The following is a 25,032-nucleotide window of genomic DNA, read 5'->3' on the forward strand; positions in this document are numbered from 1 at the left end:
TATAGTAACACGGCCGTGTTATAAGTTAACACTGTCATAGGGAATAAGATACCGGGTAGGTAGTATATTGTCAATGGGGTATTTGACTATGTTTGATGTTGTGTATTTTTTTAAATATATAACAGTAGTTAATAAAAAAAAATATCGTTTTATGAAAACAGCATTTAAATTCAATAAGAAACGAAGCAGTAATACAAATTTCAAATATTGCTAGGTACAGGATATAGGGCGTGTAGTGGGGATATCGCTCCATCTCTTTCTTTCGCACGCATCGTAATGCCTGCTGAGGTCATGTTTCGGTGTTTTGACACTCACTCCTACTACCTAATTTCAACTGCTTATAACTTGTGTATTTTTCACCAGATTTCAATGATTTCTTCTATTTAAGAATTAATACGACGTACATATTTTATAAAATTTAAAAATAAAAATAAGCCATACTAATATAGCAAACAGTAAATAAAATGATCAAGGATTCTTTATTTATGTATGATCATGTTGATGAAGTGACGAGTATTTAAGTCAACTTCTTTTAATAAAAGTTATATTTGCTTGTACTGTACTCTATTATGAAAACAATATTTTATGAAAACTGAAAAGTAGAATTATTCAGTTGCATTAATTTTCATAAATATTTAAGTTCCAAACAAGTTTGTGACGCTTGAAATATTTTCAGAAATCGTAATACGTTCTGACTAGTTTATTATTACCATTCAGACAACATATCATACTTGCATCTTCTTTGCATGAAAAGATCTAAAACGCCATCTTGAAATACATAGACAATGATAACTAACTCAAGGAACACTAATATTCTCAAGATATTTTTCATCATAGTGATGTAAATGTTGAGAACATAGCTAGTATAAGCAAATAATGAAGAACCTACTTTAAACACGTCTTAGACATAGTTCTATGCATTTTTCTGCAATTATTATACGATAAATTCTAGTTAAAATTTGTTTATTAAAATAATAATAGTCTACAATACAAGAAGACTCCAGGCTCCATTTTATTTATAACATCATCTCATTTTTGTAACATAAATAATAATTAACATAGGACCTTGTAATAATAAGTCAGAGATTTGTACAAAGCATTCAAATGTGCACTTAGATTTATTACTAAGTAGCGGGAATTTGCAAATTGCACTCCCACTTCTAAGATATTCCTGCACTTCAATGTTAAAATGTAATGCTCCAGAGTTTGCAACTAAGAGAGGCAAATTGAAACTACACAACGTGCCTTTTGATAACATTATGTTCACGTAAAGTATTTATGCATAAATAGAACGATATGCGAAATTAAACTGTATCATGTATAGTGCACGGCTACATATCCATTGAATAATATAAAGTATTTCATTTATATGTAAATAATATGTTACACAGATAGCAGTATTTTTTTACAATACGTTCATAGAAAAGTGACTTTGCATCTGATGGTAAGCGGATTGAGATCCAATAGATTGTCGACTAACGAGAGATGATTACCCTCGACAATCGATACAATTAGCCAGCCTGCTAGAACCGGATATACATAGGCTGATCCCGAAACTCCACACAGTTTTTACACCTCGTGTACAGTGGTCGCTATAGGGGCGGATATAAAATTTAATTGGGGCCTTGTAATAGTCAGCCAGCGATTTAATAAAAACTCTATTGAGAAATGCATGACGTTAGTTATCATGCAAGCTTACATTTATGTGGGACTAATTTAAGCCACGTTTGCGATTAAAAATCAAAAAACGTAGCGGCATAGCATATTTGATATTACTTAATACACGACAACAATTGTATATTTAAAATAAATATAACAGTGCACGAAAATAAATGTTACATTATTTACTCAACCTATTATAAAGTCTCTCATTATGTCAGCGATTGTATAATTTAATTTATAAAGTCTGATAAGTTTTGATGAAAAACCACATCTATTTATATTTTAAGTACATAAACTAAAACAATAATTCATTAATAAACATGATAGAGGTGTTACAAAGTTCATCCCAGCGGGGGACACGCATACAGAATATGAAATTTAGATTGATGACTGGCAATGTACCTACCGTAACCAATCAACATTGTACTAGCTCTGGTCTAGTTGAGGGATATTGTCAACAATTGCTAGCTATTTTGACAGATATCTATAGTCTGAATGATAACTATAGTACAGGACAACAGTGTTTTGTTATCCAAGCTCTGTTGGCGCACATCAATTTCTTACTAAAGCAGTGAGAAATGTTTGTATGCAAAATTTCATTATTAAAAAAATAAAAGTTAGGTGCAGTTCACAAATACGTAGGTTACAAATATATTTCAGTATATGTTCTATTCGCTCTTGCTAAACACACTTGAATACAGATATGTTATATTTTTAAATATTACATTTTTCATAAATGCCAGCGTGTTTACGCTGTCGAAAATATATAATTAATTCAAGGGCACACATAACTAACAATTTCCTACTTTGGCAGCCTTCGTTGGTTAGGGTTCTAAATGTCAATGTTATTTGAACCAGTACTCATCACTAAACCAAACTGCAGTAACGTACAATGAATTCTCTACGTGTATGACGACACATTGCCTCCGTAATTTAAACTAGAACATCGGTTCTAAAGATATAAAGTACAATATTCCTAAATTAAGTATAAGTAAGGGAAACCCCTAAACTTATTTCAAAAGAACTTGCTCGATATAAAATAAATTATTAAATTAGACATGCACAATTTAAAATACAGCCTATTAAGCTACACATTTATTTGTGCTGCCTTTAATTTAACTACTGAAATTAGGAAATTACTGAATTATTGAAATAAGGATATTTCCGGTTATAATAAAGCCTGGTGTATCGCCATGCCGTCTACATTTCACAGGCCGTGGGTAAAAGCAGTTTGGTAGTCTACCTCCGACGCACTAGAGAGTTCACTACATTGTAAAGTGCACATAAATGGATCGCATTTCACGTCATGTGATCGCCTCGGGAGCAGCTGGAGTCGGTTCGTAGTTTACTATCACAGATGTCAACTCAGAGTAATGTCTTTGATGCGCACTGTGAGACTTTTGCTGCTCAGAGGTAGATTCGTACAAAGTTCTTTACTGCTGACTGTATAAGCGCTTAGAACTTAAGTTATACCCATCTGTTATAGAATATACTCCAATATTGACACAGAAATTAATAATTAATAAAATAATATTTTGCTATGGCCGAGTCTTAAAATGTGGACTCGAATAATAGCGATCATTACTCATTAGTAATTCACTGATTGTATTTAATTGAACATAATTTTAATAACATAAAAGCACTTAATTAAAATTTAGGCCTGGAACTGATGAGAAGTTAAAGTAGCGATCTTTTGCGAGGAATAGTAATATTAAGTATATTTATATTTTATACTATTATATAAAGCTAAAGAGTTTGTTTGCGCAAATCTCAGAAACTACTATTTCAAATTGAAAAAACGATTTTTATTGTGATTAGCCCATTTATTACGTTGGAGAGCTTCCATTGCATGTGCAGCGTAAATGGTTAAATTTGAACAATAAACTTGTATGACGGTATTATACATATTAAAAAGTTTAAAACATGTAACATAAAACAAAGTCCCCAGCCGCATCTAACTGCTTGTCTGAACACGACAAAGTTAGAAAATACTTAAGGAATTTACATGATATTTGAAACCTTGGGAAGACCATAGGCTATATCTCGACAAAGTATATAGCGGGACTTTAATCTCGGAAAACTTTTCACGCGCATGAAGCCGCGAGCAAGAGCTATATTCTATAAACGCATTTCTATTTCATTATCTGGCAACATTCAGTTTTGAAGAGGTTAGGTGTCAGGACAATGTTGCGATGTTATTTTTAGTCATGCCTGCACGCCATTCAGGCGTGGTGTAGTTTTGTCGGCGGACTCTTCACTGTTTGCATGTAGGGATGCCGAAATATTGACCCGCCAATGGGCGCCTGGCCTGAGATAACTCGATAAATAATTTCCAATATTTGCGATATTATCAGTAATATTTTATTCATTGTGGTTGGAACTACTGAACCTTGCATTGAATTTTATTGAATTGTTCAAGAATTATTATAATTAACAAAAAATACATTAGTCTAAATATGGTGCAATAAATACCAATTATTGTAGTATATAAAGATTTTTCCGAAAAAAATTGTATGTGCTTTGCCAAATTTATTCCTAATCCGGTTAAGGTTTTCTGCGTTTTATAACATAGTTTATTGTTACATAACATAGTAAATTCTACATTCTACAGAATAAAGGTAAATTGTCGAATCAAATCTCTCGACGCGAATTTTTCGCGTTATGGCAATATGACGGCACACTTGTTGAATACTGTTGGTTGTGGCTTGTGAAATTTTTGTCGTTACAACGCTGATGTGCGCCCGCCGCCTGGTCATGAACACTTCGTTTATGATATAAAGGTTAAACTAACTATTATGATATTGGAAGTCTTATAATACATGCCATGCGTTAAATAATTTAACAGACGGACATTTAAGTCCCCTAAGCCATAAATTGTAGTGAGATATTAAATAAAAAACCAGCAATGAAAATAAAACTTATGTATAAATATGAAAATGATGAACGAAATATTCAATAAATAAAACTAGATCACACGGAAATGGAACGGAGTCAAAATGAAATGAAAATATCAAGAAATGAACCGCGACGGTTGCGTAAATTGTATATTTAGTTCCTATTTGGCTAGTCATGTATCAAGCAATTATAATTTGTTTATATCGTTTGTTTACTTCGCTTCTAATGAAGGTCAAATATCAGACAATTAGTTCGACACATCGCTCATAATATACGTCACACCGTCACACATAGACCTTGTAGCGTCAGTTCGCTATACGTTTTCCAGATGGAGGTACATAGTGATTCTATATCGCACTGCTTACATAATATAATAAATATGAAGGCTTGTAAAATTGTAAATGTTAGTATGCGTATCATATATATAAATAAGGTTGTATGAACACATACATAATTACTGTTAGTATATATTTAATATAGGTTAAATTTTGTTCCGTAAGTGGTCCATTTATACCGAGAAAAGAATTGTAAGGGGAGGCAAGCGAAAACTATTGTTAACATGTAAATTATAAATATAACACAAGTAGGATGCGATTCAAAACCACTGTTTCATTTGTTCCTTTTACAAAGAAAATGCTACGGATCTAAACGTTATGACTTCATAGGAGCTTTATTACTACAATAATCCATCCAACATAATAAAATGATAAAAATGCAGCAAAATCGAACATCTCTGGAAATTTTAAATAACATTAATGAAACAACATTAAAAATGTTAATGAAAACATTTCCGTTCTCAGAAACAAATCAAAACTCCATCGTAATCTAAACATTTTGTAACAAAATAACAATTCAGATGTTCGGAATAACTATCCGGAATCATAAACTCGGTAGACTGGTAATATGAAAAGAAGATGAATGCGAACGGAAGCTCATCTCAGTCCCGGCATGTTGTTTCCTAGAATTTGGATACCTGGAGAGGCACACATCGTTGTATTTCGCTTTATTATACGCCGTATTGATAATTTGGTAAATAATGTTTGAAACCTTAGATCGTACACTTTATTGATCTAGACATATGATGAACTGATTGGTTGGCAGTTAACTGATTTCGCCATTGAGATTTTCGCTCTTAATCACAAGCGTTACTTAGTTAAATACGTATCAATGCTGTGATAATAATCTGTTTCTCAGTGCTTTTAGCATCACTGATTTCGCAGTGCGCAGGCATAGGAGCGCTGTGTTTGGTTAATATAGAAATTTTACTTCAATTGGCTGGCAATAAACAAACCGGAAGACATCCAAAGAAACCTTTGAAATTGCCGACACTTTGCGTGCGCGTGCACTCTGCATCCCCGTTGTATTATTTATGCTGGACTCGGAAATACGATTGAAATGCTTTGACGAACTTTGGCTTAATTTTTATTACGGGGACTAAGGGCAAATAATTTGTTTTGCAAACATCGAAATTTCAGCAATACTAGAATCTCCCGATTTGTTTTTGAAAAGTTTAATGGGAAATAAAGGAGATTCAGTAAAATCAAATATGGATTAACACGTTCGCTGCGTTACGGGAAGTATTTGGTTGTAATTGAGTTCTGCTCTGTGCGGCAGCTAGTTGCCCTCGTTTTGCACTCCGTGCGGGGGTGATTTTTTCAATTATTCGTACAAGTAAAAAAGAGATACCTATATTGCCGGTGTCCTTGCTTGAAGTATATTAAAATTTACGAATAAAAATGTACGGGAATTATTTTTTGTAACGCACAGAAAGGTAATTATTTTACAATAGTGCGATACGGGAACTATTTGGCCGTATCCTAAACCCCGTACCGCACGTTCAGTGCGGTACGGGATTTCTTCAGTTAGTCGTAGTGCTGTGCCCAGTAAATACGTTTTTATTCGTCACGCCTAAGTAGGTAAATTGTATATAAACAGTGAAACGTTCACGTAAAAAACTTATTATGGGCAAAGATGTAAAGACAGAAGGTAAAGAGGCTAGAAACATTATCGTGCGGAGTACTGGTTCCAGTTTACCGAATCCCAAACCATCTACATTTGATTTCATAATGCACAAAATTCCTATTAATGTGGTAGCATCTGCATTGTTATTTTTTCAGTTACATTTTTTCTGTTGATATCTTTTGTTATGGAGAAAACTTTACATAAGTTAATTTTGTTAAAAGAAACATTATGTTTTTTTATTCATAAATATTTTAAGAATTCCTACCACTATGCTTTTAGGCTTCAGTAAAAATTATATTCATAACTGAATTACATCTCAAAAGTTTCTATTAGTCGTGATTATGCAGGATTTTATGTAAAGAATTATTAAAGCTTATATCATTTCATGGTATGGTACCTGTACTGTTACTTTTTTTTAGTTATTTTTTACTTATTACACCCCATCCCTAGCTATATGACTGTTGTATGCGCCACGACAAGTATTTTCCCGTAAAATAAACCATTTCCAAAAATATCTGTAACTTTTAAAATATTACTTAGAACCCGGTGCGACTGCAGCTGTGTATACACAAGGATGTAACCTATTGATTGGTACAACAAAAAAAATAAGCTGTGGACTTTCCATGTCTCTGTGGCGGTTTGAAGTCAGGTCTACGTACGGGAAAATAAACGTCGTAACGCATATCAGGCATTCTTGATACGGGAAGTATGTGACTTGTACAGCACTGGAAGTAAATTTTAATCTAGCGCAGCCGCAGTGAACGTGTTAAAGCCTAAAATAGATCTAATATCATAATAAAAATACCAGTTCTGTAGTATATACTGCACACTGCTGTATACGGGCCTCTTCTACTTCTGAAATGGTTTCATCATTAATCCTTAGTCTATCACCCAACTTAACATACCTCAAAAAGCCTGATAGATAATTCTCAAGTACGTAGGTTTTCTCGCGATGTTGCCCTTCATCGTTAAAGCATAATTTATAAACATTAGATTCATACGTACGTAACTTCGAAAAGTCAGAGTTGTGTGTTTTGGGTTTTGAACATGCGGACCTTGATTACCACCGCACTGCCGAGTGCGTTCCGCTTTTAACCGACCTCAAAAAAAGGAGGAGGTTATCAATTCGATGTGATTTTTTTTTTGTATTTTTGTTACCTCAGAACTCGCTCATTTATTTATGAACCGATATGGAAAATTCTTTTTTTAGTCGAAAGAATTTCTGTCCAGATTCGTCCCATAAAAAAACCGCCTTCAAAAACCACTCAAAACCAAAAAATAATTTCACGTAACAGGTATATATTGGATACCAATTTTGGAGTCGGTGCTTAATTAATATTGCTAGTTAACAGACTCTATCATAATATGCGTGACCTACCACCAGTAAAATCTAAGGAATACAATTAAATATTTTAATTTATCAAAGCCTGAAGAACAAATCTTACAATATAATATAGTGTTACATTTTTAATATGTTCAAATAAAGGTATATACTAACTCAATCAGATTTACTAACTACCACTAAACTTCCAATAAAATTATAATAAATTTTTAAAGTTGAAATAATGATACGTACAAAAATGTTTATGCCTAAGTCTATTAATGTTACCTACGTCACTAACACATGTGTTTGTTCGCAGGCCTTGCTGAAAATATCGTCAGCCTATCTCAACAAGAAAATTCCGAACATCCCCGACATAAAAGTCGACGGAGCCGAAGAGAAATGGTCAGTACATTGTTATTTAGTAGCGAATTCGTACACTTACTTGCGTTCCCCAGAGTGTTGCCAGGTGCAATGGTTCCCGCGGAAATTCCCAGTTTCGTATTAGTCCCGCGGGGCTAATGGAATAGTCTAGATTTTTTATGGTTTGCATTAAAATTTATTCCAACGGTATGAGGAAGGAACTTTCAGTATGTGTACTGACGTAATTAGACTCAATTTTAACCAATAAAAAGATCTATATTCAATATAACAAGGTTTCAAATTAACCTATTAAGAACCGTTAATGTCGTTTGTCACCTCGGGATACCGTGTGATAAATACATAAATGATATCAAACAGGTAACGTGTGTTATTACTTCGGTTGTAACTTACATCACTTATGCCGACATTATTCGACCCGTGCCTGAAGTGGATTTGTATTTATAACTAGACACGTTTTTATTTAATTACGTAGGTTTGATGCTCGAATAGGCGGACTGTTCAGTCGCAAGGTTTTTTCAACGATAGTGAATATAATATTGGAATAGCGTGGCACTTATCCCTTAATATGGATTCACATTCGCCATTTGTTATTTTTATTATGGCTAAAAACACCCATACTGTAGATAGATAGAATTGCCACTTTTCTTAATTACCTGCAACCTCTTTTATTTTAATTTGTCAATCAATTATTATTATTTTTTCGGCTCATGCAAACATTCACAGTTCCGTGCTTCTGCAGAATCTTAAAATGTAACGCCTTTCAAATTACAACCTGAGTTTACATTCATTTCTATGAGCAACATTAATAAATATAACTAATAAAGCTAGTGATCGTCCAGTAGTCGGAATTTAACCGCCAAATTTAATGTATGTAGTATATTTATACATATTTTTTTTATACTCCTCTATACGAACTTTAATAAAACCAGATCTAACACTCCTCCATGCGCGCCTTGTGCTTAAGAAGGATAGAAACTTTTTTTCACATGTTAATATACATTAATATTTAATTAATCCAAAGTAACAATATCATTACACTCTTATTGAAGTATAGTAAAATATAATTAGTTTAACCTTTGTTCTTAATAATAAAAAACAGAATAATTTGTACAATTTACTTAAATTCTCTGTCTCTTTAAAAACAAATTTATTTAATTTTCAAGGAATAAATTGAAATACACTGGATTCTGTAAAATAAATATTTTAGTTCATTTTTTACTTCTGCGCGTTGCGTTTATTGCCTTTAACGGAGCTATATTTAGAAGTATAAGTTGATTTCCGGTCGCCGGTGCCTGCAGGTCTCTTAAAGATGAAATCTAATAATATTTTTATATTGGTTTTTCATTTCCTAACTTTGTAGAGGTGATGTTGAAGCTTGCTGTATTTTTTAAATCCTTTCATATTATTGAAGTCCCTCTCCGCGTCTGTCAGTCTGAACACGATAAACTCGAAAACCATTTAACAGATTTCGATAAAATTTGTTAAGGATATAGTTTGAGACTCTGGGCAGGATAGAGGCTACTTTTTATTCCAGAGAAACATATATCGAGAATTTATCCCAGAAAAACATTTTCACAGGGGCAAAGCCGCGACCAAAAGATAGTAAATAAATAAAATAACAGCTGGTACGGTCATATCAGAACACAATATTATAACATAATGATAGTTTCTTGTCTTACCACAGATGAGTAACTAAATACCAAATAGTACGATTACAAAAGAATCCATATTTTAATTGTATCTCATTGCAATACAATTTCCGAGGTAATGTATATTTATAAAGACTTACTTTGTATGGTTTGCTTTGATTCCAAGAACACTGTTACGTTTTGGAAAAGGAACGAATTTTTTCTTTGCTTAAGGTTATAATGCATGTAACACATAGCTACGTGCACTGTCTGATATCACTTTAAAGATCAAAGCTATTTTTCTGAATGCATCGGTGGATTTGTTGTATCGCAATACGAATGCTGTTTTCAGGTCCCGGCATTGATTCTCCAATCACATCATCAGACCAAATACACTAGTTGGGTTTTGCCTACCCTTCGGAATCATAAGGCGTTAGAGTTTGCTACTATTCTGGATATTTTCATTTTCGCTTATTTATAAATTTTTAATATATTTAGCGTTAATTTTCGTACGGCAATAGTCCGCTTACTAATTATCTCACAAAAAAAAATAAAGGTATTGTTCAGTGGGTTTGAAATTTATTTTTGACAATGAATGTTGAAGTTTTGTATACTCTAAACACGTTCAACCCCCAGAAACTCGCTATGTTGCACGTTGTAATATCATAGAAATTTTATTTGCTATTAAAATCTAAACTATATATTTTTTTTTTCATAAAAATATACAAACGTACGCACTACACATGTTGCTAAGGTCGAAGAAATACGTAAATGCCGAAGAATAAATTCCTCGTTGAAATTTCTGCTTTAAAAATGTATATTCGTAAATTATTTACAACTTTCACACGAAAAACCGCGAAGCAATAAAAATGCTCATGACTATTCTGTGTATTAAATGTTGATACTCAAATAAATACATTGTTTCACCGAGCAGTGATAGCGCGAAAACCGGGAGTTGGTGTTACCGCTCTTCTGTTTCTATTTTTACATCATACCTCTTTGTCTGGCTTTTTTATTCCTTATATCCGCACGTGTGCATAGCCCACACTTTTTGCGGATATTAATGAAATCGTTTTGATTGTAGCTGTTTTTGTTGTTGGTAAGCCATTTTTAAAGGATTCACAAATAGTCTCTGCATTTATGCGATTTATGTTTAATCATATACGATGCTTTCTAAAATGTTTCGTTTAGTGAGATCTTCTATATGCCTTTATTTCGTAGTTTATTTTCTCTAAATCGGTCCGCACATACCAGTGGAAGTGAAAGGTGAAAATTTCCGTAAGGGTTCCACAACAAATATACATATCAATAAACATAAAGGCGTTCTGCAAAACGTTTTAATGATATGATTATACTCTACATAAAAGAAAGCTGGCAAGAAACGGGCTATATGGACCCTTCAACACTGGTCATCATTGGCACTTAACATCTACGTGAGATGATTAAGTAGCGTTCGTAGAAGATGCGAGGTACGATATATACCTACGCTGGTGACTTATCAGACCGATTCTAGCCCGAAAGATACGTCCACAGTTTTGGCAGCGGATTTCTGTATTTGTGGTTGGTGGGGGTAAAACGGTGTAGTCGCGCCGAATTTCGCGCTTATGGGCTAGCTGCTTATACCAGGCCAACCAAACAGCCACTGGTACAAATGGTTAAATATTATATTATATCCAGGGTAATAAGTAGGTATTTATTTACAGTTTGGTGTATAAACAACATAACGTGTATGAAGAGTAGAACAATGTTTTTTAGGTCAAAATAAGACTATTTTTGTTTGCGAAAGCTACCTGCTTTATCATCAAGCCTGTCGTCCTAAGTCCTGAGGCAAGTCGGTCTTCTTCCTCTCTGGTTCGGGAGCCACTGAAACGGAGGGCCCATGGCATTTAACATCTTATCACCCTACAATTACGTCTCTGGATTATCCTATCAAATCTATGCAGAAAATGATATCCATTTACCATTCTGACTCATTCAGTCAACAGCATAGTTCCATAAATTGTAGGTTATGTTCTAAGCTGTTTGCTCAGACGCAGACAATTTGTGGTTGCGGCATTGCATCGAATATGGCATTGCAATTAATAAGTTATGCCAAGTGCAGATATTCTCGTGAAGTTACGATAATTAACAGCTATTAGAGTTTACTTATGATTTTACATTATTTTTTTTATTATTGCTTTGACTGACGAGACAAGCTTGCCGTTCGCCTGATGGTAAGTGATACGTACCTAAAAATAAATGAACTTGAATGAAAGTTAATCGTCAATTTGATATGCAATTTGACTGATTACGTGATTATATTGGGTTTAAATAAGCAGCAATTGTAACAATAAATTGTTATCAATTAAATTCAGATTATACTTAATTTAACAGTATTCAAAACATCCACATGTCATCAAATTTATATTGATAATACTCGATACAATTTAAACAATTTATTCACATAGTTAACTTAATAAATACCTAGTAATTGATGTTTTCGTTAGCAGTAATGGGAGTAGTTACTTGACAGGCGTGGTTCACAGTTTACCAGTGTAATTATAAACTACATAGCTCACCATAAATTACTAACAGTTATCTACTGGACTTTATATAATTTACTTTCAAACTGACCTACGTAATTGTGGCAACTGACGAGGGATAATCATCAATAGTGGACACTGTCTATGTCCTAACCTGCGGGTAATTACCCTCGCGGGGGTAAATCAGCTATTTCCCGGGGGCAACAAAGAACCTGATTATAGAATCGTAAAATAATAAAAGTAACGGAGTTAACGATAACATTGTAACACTATTGTGAAATTTATCAGCGCACAAATAATATTATATTTCTTTAAAATTCTCTCTTATAAGTATTACATATAAACAATTAGTTTATCCTAACTAATCAATGCTTATGTTCAAAAATTCCAGTCTTAATTTTGCCAATCATGTATCAAGCTGTGGAGTATTTATATGTTTATAACATATAATAACCTCTAATTGTAAATGTAGTACCTATTCGATGTTCGGAATAATATGTATAACCTAAACCATCACTGCAAATGCGAATCGTTATCCTACCCATAATGAAATGATCTCAAACTCAACACAACTTTGTGGATCTAAAGTTAAACAGAGACACGTAAATTTATTTACAAATACAATATGCCGTTAAAAATTACATCAAATTTACTCAAAAAATACGCCTGCATACCTTGCTTAAAACATTCCCGCTCTCACACCCAACACTACAATTCCTATAAGCCATGATCAGTAGTGGCACGCAATTAATGACACCAAGCGGTGAAGCTCAGCGAGTTTCAGTAAAAACTAATTTGTCTTTGTCCCGCAAAGAAATTAATCAAATAGAAAGATAGGAAGGAGTTGTAAATGACCTACGTTTCAAATATGTGTCCAATAGGCGATAAGCCGAACTGCTGCATAATAAAATAGAAATAAGCTCGCTGACCTGTATTTGTCATTCTGCCTAACCCCTATGTTCGTACGCGCGATATCAAAATAAATACGATGACACTGAAATATTCGATGGCGTGGTTTTACTAAGACTGCTGTGCAGAGGGGTGGGATTTGGTCAAGCTAAAGTGATTGTATTTTGGACTCAGTTTCAGTCTTCGATAGGGTCTGGTAAATAACAAACGCTGGGTCCCTAGCCTGGCATGTAATGGCGAGATGTGAGCATGAAGACACCTGCTAATGAAAAAGGTGAAACAAGTTAAGATCATTGAAATCGAGATCATCATCATCATTAGCCACTTGAAGTCCACCGCTGAACATAGACCTCCCCCAAAGATTTCCAGACGGACGTGTCGAAAGCGGCCTGCATCCAGCGTGTTCCTGCGACTTTCATCAAGTTGTCTGTACTTGCAAGTAGACGTCCAACGCTGCGCATGCCGGTACGCGGTCGTGTAATATAGATACGTGCCCATCTATAATTTCCACGTGCTATAAAAGTGTCATAACATAAAATGGTATATCTCATCGGCAACACATTTATGTCACCTCGCTGGCTTAAGCAATCAACTGTTCACTTGGAAAAAATTATCGGCACTCGAACGACTCGTATTTGAAGTGTAAAGCCGGACGGCAATAATGTCTTAAATAGTTCAAGGAAATTTACAGTGCAATTTTTGCAGTTAGGTATAGTGTATATTTATTTACATAAAAATAATATAAGATCAAAACTGATAAATCGCAGTTATATTTTTACACTACTTAACAATTAACCATAACGGACCTAATAATACAAAAACTTTGTTAGTAGGTACTATAGATTTTAAATTCAAGTCATACCATATGATTTCCTTTTTGAAAATATCCACTCTTCAACTCAGGATAGTTGTCTGTTGACGACAAAGGTAACTTTGTTTACGTTTGTTTTGGAATGAGTGATTTTTTCCTTCCTAACCGAAATTCGGCCACGGCGGCCAATCTCAATAGAGGTCAGCCAAGTATGCAGGACATATTATTATAGTGTACAAGTGTATGCACAATACACAGGTGTGTACCTGTGTATACTAGTGTACACTCTCTGTTCCTTCACTCTCATAGTCCGGTGAGACGGCAATCCGAAATGACCGGAGAGAGATGGGAGCAGGCGCAGAACCAACGACTATACGTATTTTAGATTATTACTGAGTGTTTCAAGTAGTTTTATTTGGTAAGCAATCAATGGACAATTGATGACAAAAAAGCCCGGAGTTTCGTTTAGTTAGCTTAGTCATTCATTTATTTATTTCCAATATAAAATGCAATGATAAAATGTCTTAATGATAAATATTCTCATGTACCTTGACTTATCATAAGTGATACTATGTTTGCCTACGTGTTGAATAAAGCATTTTTATTTATTTATTTAATTGCAACAAAAATATATTTTAAAAAAATAATTAGATTTATTGGAAGTAAAGTTTATTAATTATTATCTAATAATCTAATAGATTTGTTGGGAAGGTATTAGAGGCAATGTAAAACATTGTTAAAATCTTTTTCTAGTTATACCTGAATACGATACCGCAGATCGACCTGAAGGAGAGCAGGCCTTAAGCAACCCTTGCATTTTTACAAAAGCGAAATATCGTTTGCATAAACTGATCTTGAGGTATTTTAAAATCTATATTAAAAATATATATTTAATGTGTGACTGCCTCGGTGGCGTAGTTGTATTGCATGTCCGGTACAATAGCGCTCTGAGGTCCTGGGTTCGAATCCCGGGTCGGGCAAAGTGATATTTGGGTTTTTCTGCTCAGTATCAGCCCGGAGTCTGGAATTTGTGCCCGATATGGCGATAGGCTCGCCCCCTATCACATCATGGTACGGAACATACTTGGCGAAAAGTGGGTGCCCTAGTTGCGCCTCTGCATACCCCTTCGGGGATAAAATGCGTGATGTTATGTTATGTATTTAATGTGTTCAAAAACAAAAACGCCAGATCATTTACCTGGGGCCGAACCTTACCTAGGTGTTTGCTAAAATATATTTTTAAAATATCTAAAAAAAATGTCAAAGCCGCATGTCATTGCGTTTTAGAATTTTATCATTATAACAAAATTATTTAATAGCGTAATCATGACTGCATGTACAACATACAGATATTTTTTTGTGTCTAAATCAACGGGTTTGATTCTCTATGAGTATTGTTTCTTTTTTATAATTGGGTTTTTAAGTCATGACGGCCAAATCATTTTTTGGAGATTTCTCAAAAAAACTGTTTTGTTAATTTGTTTAATTCATTATTGAGCGTGCGATATTTCGTTGGTCGGTACAATGCCGCAGCACACGTGTAGCTACGAACACTTGTGCTACGAAACGCGTTGTAAATGAATGTTCAAAAGATTTCCAAGCCACGGCTTCCTTTTCATCTTGGTGTAGCAATTTTTAGGGTGTACCAGTGGCGTAGGATAAAATTTTCCGAAGGGAAGCTGACACAAAATGTAGGTACTAATACAATTGTACCTATATTTTGTGTTACACTATGCTAAAAAATATTAATTATTTATTTATTCAAAGTATTATTTATTTTATTAGTTCGCTGACATATATTACAATCGGGTTATATGAACCCTTCGCAACTGGGACACCCCAGTAGTAGTAGTTGTTTTGAGTATACATGTGTGTCTGTTAATAAAAATAATATAATAGCAGGTAAAATACAAATTAAATTAAATGCAAGGAATTACGTTATTCGTAATATTTTAACAAAGAAGCATCAGTTTCAGCTTAATCGAATATCCCTATAATATTCCCATAATCCCTATACTGTAAAATAATAACTCTGAGATTTAATTGTGGCTTTCACCTCTCACCGCCTTTTTGTTGCGAGGATATCGATTTTTCTACATAAATGGACTGAATAATTACAAACGTGGATCGAAGTAGTACAAGCCTTTGTTCCCTACTACGCGCACTAAGCTCTTTTTTGGAAAAAAAAAAGTCGTGCAACATCCGGGATAAAATAAAGCCCATATTAATCTAGGATTTGTTTTAGGTCTATCTGAAACATATTGAATATTTTACTGGATGGTGGTTCGTTTAACCGTTAGCATACCATTTTTAAATAATAAATAAAGTAAATAAAATAAATAGCCTTTTATTTCACGATACGACTAATAGTAAATAATGGAACTAGATAATTAAAAAACGTTTTTCGTTTCTAAATATATAAATAAGGTCCGAAAAACCTTTTCACAGACATGTTGATCCAAAACTACAGTTCCATCGCGGATGTCAATTTGACGGTATTATTAAATTTCGTGCGTATTTAAAAACTTACTCGCGCAGGCCAATTAGATTTCTGGCCTGATGTTGCACCCGTGGTTTAACGCATTATCTTAAAGCAATGACTATTGGTAATTTGTATTATCAAAATAGTTCATTTAAAATTTTATTTAAAAATCATAATAATTTTATTATATATACTTAAAATATCGAGTTTCATTATAAAATTGCTAACAAATATTAAAGCACGAAATGAAAAATAAACTACTAATTAATTAAGGCGCTACCGGACAATCGTAAAGTGCTTACATAGCTCAAGGCTCAATCACACTCAACCTAATTTAGCTAATCGTATAATCAAAACAACATGAACTAAGCGGCTTAAATACTTTAATAAGCACTAAGCCTCTATACCTTCAGCATGACTGGCACTGCGCATACAACTTTTTGTTTTAAAATGCTGATTTATTATATGGCCACGGCAAAACACCTGAATAACCCATAAGCGGCGATAGCCTAGTTGGGTGTGGAACGGTCTGCCAAGACGAATGTCCGCAGGTTCAAATCCCAAGGGCACACACCTCTGACTTTTCTAAAAAATCATGTGTGTATTCTTTGTGAATTTATCGTTCGCTTTAACGGTTAAGGAAAACATCGTGAGGAAACCCGCACATCCGAGAAGTTCTCTATAGGAATTTCGAAGGTGTGTGAAGTCTACCAATCCGCACTAGGCCAGCGTGGTGGACTAAGGCCTAATCCCTCTTAGCAGTAGAGGAGGCCCGTGCTCAGCAGTGGGCAAGTATATAATACAGGGCTGATATTATTATCATTATTATTAAAACACCTGATAGTACGCGACGTGGGGTGCAATAGAATATCAACTGATGTGAGATGATTAATCCTTGACAGTCGACACAATTATACTGGCCTGTTGGAACCGCATATACACAGGCTGATCCTGGAATGAATGAATGAATCCACTTACCTGGGCCTCTATGGCGGATTTGAACACCTTGTTGTCGCTATCCTAGCGGATATAAAATATGTTCAACCAAAATGCTTTTAATAATAATCATCTTTTTAATGGCTATACAGAAAAATAATCATATTATTACTGCAATATATTTTGGTTGTTTAATACTTTTAAAATTAGCTTAATTTCATAATGAAAATGCCAACAAATTTATTGTTTCCGTCCGTCTCCTAAATTACACATTATTTAAATTCGTAACGAAAATTGTTAGATTCATAGTTAATTATTAAATATTTGGGTATTTAAATTTTTTCGAAAAGATAATGATTTTTATTAATTACATATTCGTAAATCCGCATATTCCCGCTCATAAATACGCATGCCGTCAAGTATGAAACGAATTGCTCAAGGCCATCTGCTCGGGTATAGTGCTTAAGGTCATGACACCTATCACAGAGCTATAAACGTTTTGTAATCTTTACTATTATAAAATTCACCATTGCTTCAACTCAGGGGCCGTACAAATATTTATGACTAAAATATAATAACGATGCTCAATACATTTTTTTTCAAACACGTTGGAAACGACATTAATCCTTAAAACTTATAATAAAATTGTAACTATGACTAAAATTATCAATAAATATAATATTATTTATAAATTTGATGTTATTTATTGTATTTTCTTGCGGTCCGCCCTTCGCAAGGACACTTTAAATTATATAAGTGTCAACTGTCAAAAGTGGACAAAAAAGCCCTATTGGTACTTCAATCTATTAAGAGTTGTTTTTGTGATCAGTTTTACGTCACATAAAGTGCGCAATAGATCATTCAATATGTAGTATAAAACAAATCCACTTTTCGCATATGTCTGTTTAATTTTCATTTTGATACGCTAGAATACTGTAATTACAATTATTTTTGAAAAGAATTGTACATAATTAATTATAAAAAAAATGTTTAGGGGAAAATATTTATTGTTAAAAACATAAGTCATACACATATATTTAAGCATTGTATCCCCGAAGGTTAAGGTGGGTGTGCAACCAGTGTACCCACTTCTGTATATGACGTGTATGCAATCCTATGATGTGACAAGGAGCAAGCCTACCATATTGATAAAAAAATTACTAGTAGGTCTCTCATATGAGAGAGTCTGCCTGGGTAGGTAGATCCGCAATGTCTATTTCTGCCGCCAAGTAACAGTGTGTAGTCACTTTTGAAGAACATTCCAGCCAGCGTAAATCATCGAAACCCGGCGGTTCATCGCTGAATCGTAAGGTAAGGTGACCCCAACATAGCCGCCTAGTCATTCCCACAAAGTCATGACGCACTTTCTTCGAGAAAACAATAAAAGGCACTCTACAGACATAAGTTTTTATCAGGGTTTAGCTTTTAACACACATCGAATTATTTTAACTCTGTGTGGTTTCAATTTTAATATTCTCCTGTGCTGGTTTTAGGAATTAAATATAGTGTAAATTCTATTTCATTTTTAGAATACATTTTGCTTGAAACGCCGGCTGCAGGAAAGTTCTTGCCGGAATAAAATTCTTGTTATACAGTTTTCTAGATTAAAAGAAGCCTTTATATTAATCCCGTACCATCTGCGATAGTTGCATTCGAATCCATGCTTTATATTTATATTATTTAGGTACTCTTAATTAAAAACAAAGAGTCAAGTTCACAAACATTCTTATTTGATATATTATTGGGGTTACTACAATACTGTAAAATGACTACAAATATTATTTTCATGTTATTAAAATATTATTTTAATGTGTCATATTTCGAAGCGAGATTCACCAATGTGAATTGCATGTAACAGCGATCCATAGTTTTGTAAGGGATTCGCACCCCTCATCTAAGGGATCCGCGCCCCTCACCTAGGGGCCACGTCACCACGTCGAAGAGAGCCGCCACGGGGCTAAGCAATTATTCACGCGCTTTTTCATAAACATGGTTCACGTTTTAACTATTAGGAATTTGATTACATTACTATCTTATTCTCAAAAGTGTTGAACATGAAATAGTTTGTGGTTGATATAAATATTATTTTTAAACACACTATTAATGTGAACACTTGTGAGTGTGTGGGACGCACCCCATATTACAGGTAGCTGCAAGATTTACGGGCTTCACTCAAGAAATATGTGTAATATTTCTACATAGCAGTGTTACGCTACACCGTGTCCGGGATTCAAAGAGCGTTTTTAATATCCGGCCCCACAGAACTATTAAATGTGCTGAATAGTTCGCAGTCCATTCATGATATACTTTCAGTAATGGCGTAGTTGTCAATAATTTAATGTGACTCGGTACTTACACTCACAATAGGTCTATACTTGGACGTTGGACTCTCGAGGGGCTCTGATCGTCAGCAATCTCGATGACCCCTGAAAATGCCATAGTAAACTTGTTATTTTTGTACGCTGTAGCAGAACTCGTTTCAATCTTGGAAGTTGCAAAGCCAGTGCGAGTATCAGAGAAATACTACTGCGTTCCATAAAACCGGTATAATGACAACTTGCTCTTAGGAAAATATAAATAATGGCATATAGCCCATGATAAATATAAACTGAATTAGGCCATCCTACAAACTCAATCCTTAACCGGATCATTTCTTATCAGACTCGCCTTCCTCCTTGGAAAAGTAACCTAGACTTAAGTTTCCGGAAGCTGTTTGAGTTAACTAGGTCGTCTAAACGTACTTGAGTTTCGAAAATTTTCCGTATCAGGAACAGATTAGGTCCAACATTTGCCATCTGTAAATCCGACAGACCATACTCCAAATGTTTACGTCGCAAACTTAAAAGACTTAGAAATCGCAGAAGAGGCTAATTCGTGTCTATTGCCTATATTAAAGTGTGGTCTTAATATCTATGATGATTTGTTTAAAGGTCAAAGATGATAAGCTAGTTAATAAGCATCATCACATTGTACTGTATTTTATCAACCTATAGTGTTCCAATGTTGGGCAAAAGCGTTCCCAAGATCCTTCCATGAATCACGATCCTATCACATCATTGCATGTTTTTCAAAATATCAGTTTAATCATCATGGTATTATTTACAATACTTTTATGTAAATTGTCACTACATTAATTTTGTAAACCCGATATACTGCTATACAGTGATTATATATTTTTGTACATTTTAACAAATACAGGACATAAATATATCCGCTTTAATTTCATTTAGTAAGAAACAAATATTTGCGAAACATTCATCAATATTGCCAGAAACTCCGTTTACCGCCACATAATTATTATTCACATGAGCGTTTAATTGTTCCTCTTCATTTTAATTTAACCGCAGTTTATATATTTAATGATAGCTGCTCGTTGTTAATGTTATATTATTAATAATACACAATAGAAAATAAAAGGACAATAAATATAATATTACTTGGCAAGTTGATATGGAGAACGAGTAAAGTACGAATTGTAAGTAAAGTCGCGAGCACATGTGCCTCCACCACTTCCCTGTCCCGCTTTAACAATAACAACTCTCTTAAAAGGCACATAATCTATATATAAAAGTGGTGTTAGTTAGACTATTTATAACTCAAGAACGGATGAACCGATTTGGCTGAAAATTGGTAGGGAGGTAGCTTAGAACTAGGAGATGGACATAGGATACTTTATATCCCATTCCCACGGGAACGGGTCATGCTCATGACATAAGACGTGGTATAAGAAAGCAAAATTTGGTACGGAGATAGTATAAGACCCTGGGAAGGTTATAGGCTACTATCCCGGAAAAATATATAGTGGGACTTTTATCCCGGAAAACTCCTTCACGCAGGCGCAGCCGCGAGCAAAAGCTAGTTTATTATAAAAAGTCCACCATGGCGTGCGCGTTATGTTGTGTCAAAGCTCAGAGGTTTACATACAAAGTCGACGATATGGTCAAAACCGTTATGAATGGGTACAATACACTGTTGATACCTTATAGTGGGCATAGTAGTCTGTTTCGTGTTTATTTTCGTGTCTGATACGTTCATAGTACGGTCATACTACGATCCGGTTATGTGGGGATGTTCATTTGTAAGATAGTTATGATCGGCATCTTTCGCAGTTGAAACATGAAAAACGAATTGAATATCGAAACAAGTTATTAAACGTGTGTTCTTAATTATGCATAAGGTAATATTGAGTGATCCAGATCTACGTAATGATGAAATTATACGATCAGTCCCTTTAATTGTGGTCACATGGTAGTACATAATAGAGTAGTCTACGTCAGCGAATTACAGACTTCCTTCGCTTTTTCTTATAATTAAGGTATTATGAGGAAACTTCGTGGGAATCGGTCGGTGCCCTGACAGGGTGAGTTTTCCTTATAATTTAATTTTACATAAATACCGACTCTATATCTGAAGCATAAGGTCGTATTTGGCAATGTAGGAAATGCAACTTACGGTTCCTCAAAATGGAGCAAGTTTTATTGAAGCACTTCCTTTTAAACTAATAATTGTACCTACAGTATAATATTCTAAGTAAGAATGGAACATTAGTGTATGGAATGTAAAGTGCGTGAGCGAGATGAAAGAAAAGTGTTAATGACAGACGAGGTATGGGCCAGGATGGACAAAAGACGTCAGTCGGAAAAAATATTAAAAAGCAATTAACTTAAAAAGTAAAGTTTTATTTCGTAACAAATTCCACATATATATAAACATTGTGTATGGTCGAATTATACATTTATTAACGTAGTATTTACTCAGAAGTAGTTAAACAAGCCTTAACTATTATGACCTTTTCCCTAGCCACATTTTAAAAAAGCAAAGTACCATTAATTTATTTTTGTTCATTAAAAACGTCACAACAATATTGTAGAGTCTAGAGACCAAGACCAATCTATAACTAAACTCTTTAAGGTTATAACTTAAGGTCCATTTTCATACATTTTGTTTCACCTTTAATCTGGGTAACTAAACAAGTATTGACAAGTAAAGAATTTAAATTCACGTCTAGTTAGTGATAAGTTCTCGCAGTTGAAAGAAAAACGTAAAAATAATTAATATGCATGGATATTTCGGCCTTTAAAATTTAATATGACGAAATTTAAAAGGCCGAAATATCCATGCATATTAATTATTTTTACTGCGAGAACTAATCACTAACTAGACGTGAATTTAAATTCTACTAATACTAGTTACCCAGATTAAAGGTGAAACAAAATGTATGAAAAATGGACCTTAAGCTATAACCTTAAGGAACGAATTACTAACTATAATTCAGTTTACAAATTCAATAATGGTCGTGAGTAAACATCGTTTACGTGCGCGCAAATAATACGAAGACATTAGGTTGACGTCAGCTGAATACATTTATAATCGAAGGTCTCTGCATGTCAGGAAATGTTTCTTGTTAATTGTACTAGTGATGCATTATATTCAAATTGTTCATTGAATCGCACATAATTCTTTAATATATTTACTTATAAAGAGATTTATTTTCATAATATTATTTTCTCATGATTTATTTTTAACTAACAATTTTGATATTGTCTATGCATTCATAAATGGAAAATTATCCATCAAAGTTATTATGAATGTCACAATAGAGTATTTGATATATATTATTTATAAGTTTTATAAAATATGTTCAGCATATAAATTCTAAAACCGACGAAATGATTAAAATCTGGTGAAAGATCTATAAGTGATAAACCATTGAAATTTAGTAGTGGTAAGTGTCGAAAAATAGAAAAGAGATAAAATACTTGTATGTGACGTCTGCGGGCATTACGATGCGTGCGAAAGAAAAAGATGGAGCGATATCCCCACTTCACACCTACTCCTGCACGTAGCAATGTTTCAAATTTGAATTTCTTACCGAATTTTAATGCTGTTTTCACACAAGGATTTCGTTTCTGTACCAATTGCTGTTACATATTAAAAATGTACTAAATCGAACATAGTCAACTACCCCATAGTTTTAATGGACTAGAAAATACGTGCTCTTCTATACGATGCTCCTCGTATCAATTTGCATTGTATACTATCGCTTCAAAATTAATAACGGTCAAACTGGTCTGGCACATATCAGGTAAAATATTCGGGTTAGTGACCTTCCGGGAACAAATTTTAATTTTAATTGCATTGGAAACAATTTAAATTTAAAAATTAAAACAGTTGGAGATATTTTGATTGACAGAACCAGGTGGGCAATACACTCAGTGTGTCAGTCACTCATCAGTAAATAAGTATAAGTGATGAATGAGTAGAGTCATCACACTCGCTAGTTAATCAGTTTGAATAGTGCAGTGATTAACTAATTCTTGAGATTTTTTTGTTTGTGAGTGCAGTGTAGACTTAAGTACAGTCGCCAACAAAAGTAGCTGAATAAATAAAAAAATTTGAATTTCCTTTAAAGTTTTGCGTCTTTATTAACAATCGTATTTTCTCACTAAAATAAACCTCAAAGCGTATTTTATTTTAGATCATGAAAAAATAATATTTTGATTAAAGTTAAAGTGCAGAGGGGCTTTGAAGTTCTGAATTTGTCCAAGTACTTTTGTGGCAGACAGTACCATGTCAATGAAATAGGGACGTTGTTGATTAAAACGAATCTATGTGTTAATCCTCAACATGATCTATCAGTATGTGTGTGATAAATTTCATCTAAATCTATTTGATATCAATATAATTAATAATGATATTCTAAATTAATTGATTATAATCAGTACTTTTATGACACACTAACCTTAACCGAATTCCATTAAGAATTCGATACGAATGATTCGCTAACAAATATCTGAAACCCTTTTCATACTAATGATTGTCCCCAACCTACCTTTCGTAAACTACAGTAGCTGTTTTGTACCTCTACAGACCACTACGACCCTCAGTCGTCCCTAAAACCATACAGCATATCGAGTCCCACTTAAGCCTCTTACGCTGGTGTACCTGCCCGGAAACTCTGTAAAAGCCGGCTAAGCTGCGTAACTACGATTAAAAATCGCTCCTAGAATACCTTTGTTGGATGTTTACATGCCATTGCTGTCGTATAACTATTAGATGGTATATTATAGAAAATAATTGGGCGAATTGTGCTTGGCTTATTATAGAGAACTAGTTGACCCGACAGACGTTGTCCCGTCATAACTATTTTGCAGCGCGCATTCTGTCAATCGCTTAAAGTTATTTCATAGAACTGACAGTTATAGTAAAATTAATATTGTCGCTAATTTCTCTTAAATTTTCTAATACTCCGCTCAACTTCCTTATTTTTTACTTATATAAGAACCTTTTCCTAACAACAATTAACACAACGAAAAAATAATTTGCGAAATTGATCCATCCGTTCACGCGTGATGTGATGACCAAGGGAAATAGATATTAATTTTTATATATATAGATTATTATTGAAAAATAACAGTGAAGGAAAACATCGTGAGGAAACCTGCATATGTGAGAAGTGCTCTATAGGAATTTCGAAGGTGTGTGAAGTCTACCAATCCGCACTAGGCCAGCGTGGTGGA

General features: G+C 34.0%; 1 protein-coding gene across 2 annotated transcripts in view; it reads left to right on the forward strand.

Annotated features, from left to right (window-relative positions):
- The window catches only part of LOC115445597 (protein nervous wreck), a 130,862-nt gene that overhangs the window by 52,816 nt on the left and 53,014 nt on the right, over window positions 1–25,032 (forward strand). For both annotated transcript variants that reach the window (XM_030171919.2, XM_030171918.2), the window contains exon 3: window positions 8,160–8,245. In XM_030171919.2, coding sequence (XP_030027779.1) covers window positions 8,160–8,245 — 86 coding nt within the window. The remainder of the gene's footprint in view (window positions 1–8,159; window positions 8,246–25,032) is intronic.

This window comes from Manduca sexta, chromosome 27 (assembly GCF_014839805.1).
Source record: "Manduca sexta isolate Smith_Timp_Sample1 chromosome 27, JHU_Msex_v1.0, whole genome shotgun sequence".
Classification (NCBI taxonomy): domain Eukaryota; kingdom Metazoa; phylum Arthropoda; class Insecta; order Lepidoptera; family Sphingidae; genus Manduca; species Manduca sexta.